Here is a 6,805-nt window from a genome sequence, read left to right as displayed (position 1 = left end):
TAGGTTTCTACCCAGCTAGCACATTTGGTTCGTTGGAAGTTGTGGGAAAGTACGTTTTGGGTTTCCCATTGGATCTGGGAACGTAGCCATAAGTTACGTTCTGAGAACGGAAGTGAAGATTTGGCCTGTTCTGGGAACATTTATTTTTAGGTTGCAGGGAGTCTTGTGAGGCTTGTGGGGGTCATAGAGCAAACCCCAAATGGTTCGGACGCTACAGACGTGTTCGTGAGAAGACCTATTTTCAGGATGTCTCCTGGTCTAACAAAAACCCCTGTAACTCTTCCACCGCAGATGCGGAAGACGCAGCCCATGCAAAAATATGTATCTTATATTATGCTAATTATATTTACGCGCGGGCAAGGACATCAACTGTTTTCTAAAATAGAACCATGACGAAACCTGTAGGAAACGTTATGATGAAGAACTGAAATTCCCACAGGAGACCGTTGTTTCTTAACGTTCTCTGAACTATTGAGAACATTCCCAATGTCAAATCAGTTGGAGATCATTACCAAAATGTAACGTTATTTTGTCAAGTTCCTTAAATGTGCTGAGAATGTTCCAAAGCAAAGCAACTATTCTGCACCATAACCAGAAAGTTGTGGGAAGGTATGCAAACCATAGGACAACCACGCTATCACCAAGCTCTAAGAAACATGGTTCTCAGAATAAGTACCTGTTCTTTTTAGAAGGCAATACAATACAAAGCTCCTGACATCAAATCCTGTCTTTATATACTGTAACTTTCACATCAGCAACTTTACATTTCAAATTAACTTTTTGTTCCACGCTTTATTATCTGTGGAAAACAACACTTATAAACGTCCTAAAATTAAATAGACCTACTGGGCACAGACCTCAATTCAATGTAATTTCATTGAAATTACGTGGAAACAACGTTGATTCAACCAGTGTGTGCCCAGTGGGAAGTCAGTTCCTATGGCCATACCCTAAATTGAATGCGTGCCGTAACCCCATATTAATTATCATGTGATCAGTGTGTCAATTACAATAAACTGCAACAACCAACTGTTAAATATTATGTTGTTGTGAGGATGATCATTTTAAGTATTTCTTCCTGTATATTAGAAATTAATCCTGATGCATTGTTTTTTTGTTGATGCTTTTGAAGTAATGAGTAACATGGCCTATTCAAAAAGTATGTATTTGCAGTTACACAATGTTACGTTCCCCAGTTTCTGTGTGGTGTTTTTTTTGGTATGTGTGTGTTTCAGGATGGCTTCCTGAAAGTCCCCCAAGCAGCTGAATGGTCGGCCATTGCTAATTGGAGCTGACCCCGCTGACCCCATTACAGACTCCTTCTCCAGCTATAAAAGCCAGTGTTCCTTTGTAAGAGATAGAACTGAGGGCTATATCATATGTTGGTTCTTTCTCAGAAAGAGATTTACTACGTAAGTTGTTGCTGAGAGAGCTGATGGATATGTTCTGTGTTAGTTTGTTGCTCAGTCAGATAGAGCTTATTTGATGTCCTGTGTTGGTTCTCAGAGTTTTTTTGGGTGAAATTGTTTGTAATATTCTGTTTAATTTGTTCCCAGGGGGAAGGCACCTAGGGAGTGCTTAGGCAAGAGGCCTGTGGACATACATAACCCGTAGTATTTACTGTCTATACACACTAGGTAAGACCTGGGCGGACCACCCCCTGTATTTTGGTTAGCGTACCAGGTGGTGCTAAGATAGGTAAGTACTGGGTAGGCAGGTAAGGTAGGAGAGGGGGCTTTGACATTTACTTACTTTGGTTCCGTTCAGCCCCTTTCCCCCAAAGTTACCGTGTGAAGGAATAAATTCCCTGTAAATGGTAAATTCTCTGCATTTGTCATCTTTACTCGCACCTACAATCCCATACCTCTTTCACTCCACGGGGAGTTGAGTTGTAGCAGGGTGTTGCGTTCCCTCTTCCTAGATGCGTACGTAACACACAAATAAAAGGAAACTTGTGAACACTGGATTACTGTAGCATTTGACTAATCCACTTTAACAAATGATGTATCTGTCCTTGAACTGAAAGACAAATATAGCATTCTCACAGTCACATTTCATATCGATACTGACTGCTCCCACACAAACACAATGTACCCAACTTCCCCCAACAGAAATAACCTGAAGTGACACTGCACAAAATACTAAATATTTAACCAAGAAAATCCATTTCATCCTTGTTTCATCTAATTCCAGATTCACCTACACCCTGGCTGAGTGGCAATGTGCACAGTCACCCTTCAGGTTTCTCTAGTGTTGGCTTTGGAACTATGCCAGAAGGGAGGAGCTGATTCACTTCAGCCGGAGAGACCTAAAGCTTTGGGCTGCCGAACATGGAGCATGTGTACATTACACATTCCTAAACGCAATCTTCAAAGAGAATTACATACACAAACTGAAATATCCATATCATCACATTCAAAACACATGAAAAAAGACAAGCTCTGTCAATTTAAAGTTAAATCCTCAGAAAAAGACAATTTAACAGGTGAATTTATTTATACATGTTTTGAAAAACATAATTAGTTATCACATCATTCAAAAGTTGTGGCAGCTTTATGCAGTTTCAAAAAGCATCCGTCAGTTGGAATGTATGCACAGCTAAGGGAGATACAGCAGGGGTGTGTGGGGGAGGGTCAGATTAAGCACAACAACAACAGCCATCAAATATCAGAAGAGTGTGCCCAGCCACAAGCAAGCACTGCTAAGCCAAAGCATGCCACTGAACTATACAACACTGATATTGGCCCGGTTCCAAAGGTTAGAAAACACATCCTTCAGCCTTCTTCCCTTTCCTTCCTTCATTGACACCATTATTTAAAGCCAATACTTCAGATATGTAATAACCTCAAAGATGGCCGAGAGGAAAGAAAGCACCTAAGTATTTGAACAGGGCCACAGTCTGGGTTAGGAGGTGCACATTCTCACTAGACTTGACACATTTTTAAGTGGTTTCAGCTCATTTGCAGTAGAAGTTGTACTAATCACAGATCCTGGATCAGATTAACCATCCTAACCTGAATCATTAGGGGGATGGAAAAGTATCAAACACCTGTTTCAATGTATAGTGGCAACTTCTACCTACTAATTTCAGCTTCCCACAGCTTACATCGTAGCACATAAGGAAATGGGTTATTGCATAATTGTGGCCCATTTAAAAAATAAAAATACATTAGTCAAGCATCTCTTTTCTATGTGGCGAGCCCAGAGCAAAGCAACCCTACAAAAAGATGGCGAAAACTGGTAGTACCAGGAGCAAACTGTTTCCAGTGGTTCCATTGTGTTCCATTCACTGGGAGGAGTTCCATTTGGCTCCCAGTGCAGAAAGACTTCCTCAAACATCTGGAGATTTATGACATCATTGTCATTTTATTCTTCATCTCATTCTAGAAGCTTCGGTCCCTTACATAGGTGAAATCTCATGGGAGTGAAGTCACAGGGGTGAGAGGTAAAGGGCCAGGGTTGTTTCAGTGAAACTGTCCATGAGGTCTAGTGTAGCTGAACAGTTTGCAGTAGAAGTTTCCCTTAACCACAGATCTAGGATCAGATTACAACACCCCCAATCCTGATACTTAACCATAGGCAGATTTAAAAAGGTCTGACCCAGGATCAGTGGTTGGGGGTAACGTCAACCCAGCAGAACACTTTACAGAGGTGTCTCAGAGCAGCCATTTGCTAAACATGCAACTGAAAGCATCAGTTTATCTGCTGCAAAATATGAGGTTGGGAAAAAGTGAAGATTAGAGTATTTGAAGGGATAATGGTAAAAGAAAGCGAAGTAAAAATAGTAGTAAATAAGATGTTCCTATATGTATTGATTGCATTGTCCACAAGTCCTGTCCATTCTAGGGGCACAAGTTATTCAAGAACAAACTTGTCTTGATTGAAGGTGTCAGTCTATCTCTGTGGTTCTCCCTCTCCTTCTCTGCTTTTCTCTTGTGTGATGTCCGGTGTTATTGCTTGGACAGCTCGTTGGAAAGCCAGTCCAGTCCTTCATACAGTCCTGTGCCCTGGGTCGCACAGGTCGCTTGCACGTGCCACTGAGAAGGAAGAGAGCATGAGAGAAAAGGATCAACATTGAGAAAAGGATCAACATTGAGAAAAAGCATGCCTGCATGCCTATGTCTCACATACTCACCACTCTGCTGCGGAGGCTCTGCAGTCCCAGTTTGTCTGTAAGGTCGCTGACGGCCATAGCATTGGGAAGGTCCTGCTTGTTAGCAAACACCAGCAACACTGCTTCTCTCAACTCATCCTCCTGGAGCTGAGGGGAGGGGGAGAGTGATTAGATCACTAGTTGAGATAATGAGCTCTTGCTCAGAAAGTCAACACTGTGCTCTGTGATTAAATAATTTGTTTCACACTAAGTTTCAGGTTCAATGTCCACTCAATTATAAATAGACCCAGCCAAGACACTTGGCAAGTCTATAGGCCTTACGTACCATAACAGTAAATACACCCATCATTAACTACCATCAGTAAATATACCTGTCATCAACTACATATCATACATAGAGTAAATATACCTACCATTTTAGAGAGCTCCTCTGCAGACTCAGCCACTCTCTCTCTGTCGTTGCTGTCTACTACAAAGATCAGACCCTGAGTGAGGGATGAACACAGTCAGAGCAGGACAGTCAGAGGAGGAGGATGCCCTGAGGCATTACATGAGAGAAGAAAAAGAGTAGGCTGTAGCCGCACTGGTTCTCTTTTGGTGTGTGCGTTTACCTGTGTGTTCTGGAAGTAGTGTCTCCAGAGGGGTCTGATCTTGTCCTGACCACCCACATCCCATACCGTGAAGCAGATGTTCTTATACTCCACTGTCTCCACGTTAAAGCCTGTCACACATACCAAAGAGATGCATTAGGTCTAAATGTCAATCCCATGTATTATATATAAATGGCAATATATTATTATATCTATAGACTAGTGCATGAATGTGGTTAGTGACAGTCCAATAGCCTACCTAAGTCAATTATACCTTAATTTAAAGCTAACAATGGAAATCAAAGCAAGAGCAGTTGAGACTAAAAAACAGCTTCTATCTCAAGGTCATCAGACTGTTAAATAGCCATCACAAGCACATTAGAGGCTGCTGCCTACATACGACTTCAAATCACTGGCCACTAATAAATGGAACACTAGTCACTAATAATGTTTACATATGTTGCATTACTCATCTCATTTGTGTATAGTTTATTCTCTTCTACTGTATATTAGTCTATGCCACTCTGACATTGCTCATCCATATATTAATATATTCCTTTACTTAGATGTCTGTATTGTTGTGAAATTGTTAGATATTACTGCACTGTTGGAGCTAGAAAGACAAGTATTACACTACACCAGCAATAACATCTGCTAAACATGTGTATGTGACCAATACAGTTTGATTTGAGACTGGAGGGTGAAAGGTGTGTGTGTGTGTGTGTGTGTGTGTGTGTGTGTTTTACCGATAGTTGGAATGGTGGTCACTATTTCTCCCAGCTTCAGTTTGTACAAGATAGTAGTTTTCCCTGCAGCATCCAAACCCACTGAAAAAACAAACATATTTATTTTGAACATTATATCTCATTCTCACATAACTGCAAGCAAGAACGTGCATATATGCACGTTCTTGCTTGCAGTTATGTGAGAATGAGATATATATATATTAATTATATATATATATATTAATGGACACTTTTATTGTAGTTATTAACGGTGTATCTTATCCGTGTCGACAGCTGCATGAAGATACAAAACCCACAAGCAAATGACGGATAGCTAACGTTAGCTAAACAGATGGCTTACTAACGTGAGCTAGAACTAGCTTGTCACTCACGACGACAGACCAAGAAACACAATTTTTGGTAACTAACGTTAGCCGGTTAGCTTTCCATTTTTTTTTTCTATACCCGCGGGCTACCTAGCTAGTTAACATTTTTGAACTTTCTGCCGAGTTTGTTGACACAAATCAACCACCAAAAAGTTAGCTACGTAGCAGCTAACACATTTTTGGACAACTATGAACTAACGTTAGCTACTGTTAGCGAACTGGTCACCGTTACTATTCTACCTACACCATTTGGGTCCAACAAATCAACTTTTTGTTTTATATACACAACGTTATATGTTAGTTACTCACTAAAGACTCCCGTGATGTTCTCCAGTAACGTTAGCGTACATTTGAAAGCCACAGTTAGCCAGCTAACATCCGACACTTACCCATAAGTATTCTCATCTGTTTCTTGCCGAACAGTCTGGTAAAAACTGACGAGATTAGGAGCCCCATGTTGTGCGTGAATGTCTAAAATTATTACAGAAAGCTTTTCTAAATTCTTGTCGTTCTTGAGACAATTGGTCTGAATCTTTCTGTTTGTGACTCCCAAGCAAGAATCGTTTCTGTCCTCTGATGCTGCCACGTCCGGGCCAACGTGGAACTCCCAACGTCATCGATTTGACTCAACTTTATTAGCATTTGGGCCAACGTGGTGATGGACAACAGCAATATTAAACTAATGCATTTTGTCTTGAGCAGACATGATCGTAAGTAAAACGACTCTGCATGTACAGGTTCGACCGATCCATCACTACCCGTTTGTGTCACATAATGTTTTGAGGTAAAAATGTTACTTGTTGTTCACACGGATTATTTGCAGTTACATTGTGTGCCAGCAGATGTCAGATTACAACACGGGTTCGCTGTTATTGCAACGCGAACTAATGACGTCTGATCAGATAGATAGACCCTCTTTGGTTAGTATTTCTCAGCGCACCATATCTTCTGACAGCCCAATTGAACTTCACAGGGTATCATTAATTTGTT

The 6,805-nt window shown here is 40.9% G+C and overlaps 1 protein-coding gene across 1 annotated transcript; it reads right to left on the bottom strand.

The window, feature by feature from the left end:
- Nucleotides 1-2,444: 2,444 nt before the first annotated feature.
- Nucleotides 2,445-6,431, bottom strand: LOC139584668 (ADP-ribosylation factor 4-like). Its single transcript, XM_071416787.1, has 6 exons — nucleotides 6,205-6,431; nucleotides 5,451-5,531; nucleotides 4,726-4,835; nucleotides 4,528-4,599; nucleotides 4,136-4,261; nucleotides 2,445-4,037 (listed from the first exon to the last, which is right to left on the bottom strand). The coding sequence occupies exons 1-6, from the start codon at nucleotides 6,269-6,271 to the stop codon at nucleotides 3,951-3,953; spliced, it is 543 nt and encodes a 180-aa protein (XP_071272888.1). The 5' UTR covers nucleotides 6,272-6,431; the 3' UTR covers nucleotides 2,445-3,950.
- Nucleotides 6,432-6,805: the final 374 nt, after the last annotated feature.

The sequence above is a fragment of the Salvelinus alpinus genome, chromosome 9 (genome assembly GCF_045679555.1).
Source record: "Salvelinus alpinus chromosome 9, SLU_Salpinus.1, whole genome shotgun sequence".
NCBI classification, from domain to species: domain Eukaryota; kingdom Metazoa; phylum Chordata; class Actinopteri; order Salmoniformes; family Salmonidae; genus Salvelinus; species Salvelinus alpinus.
The sequence above is the reverse complement of the archived record's forward strand: the minus strand, read 5'-3'. Positions and strand labels throughout refer to the sequence as shown.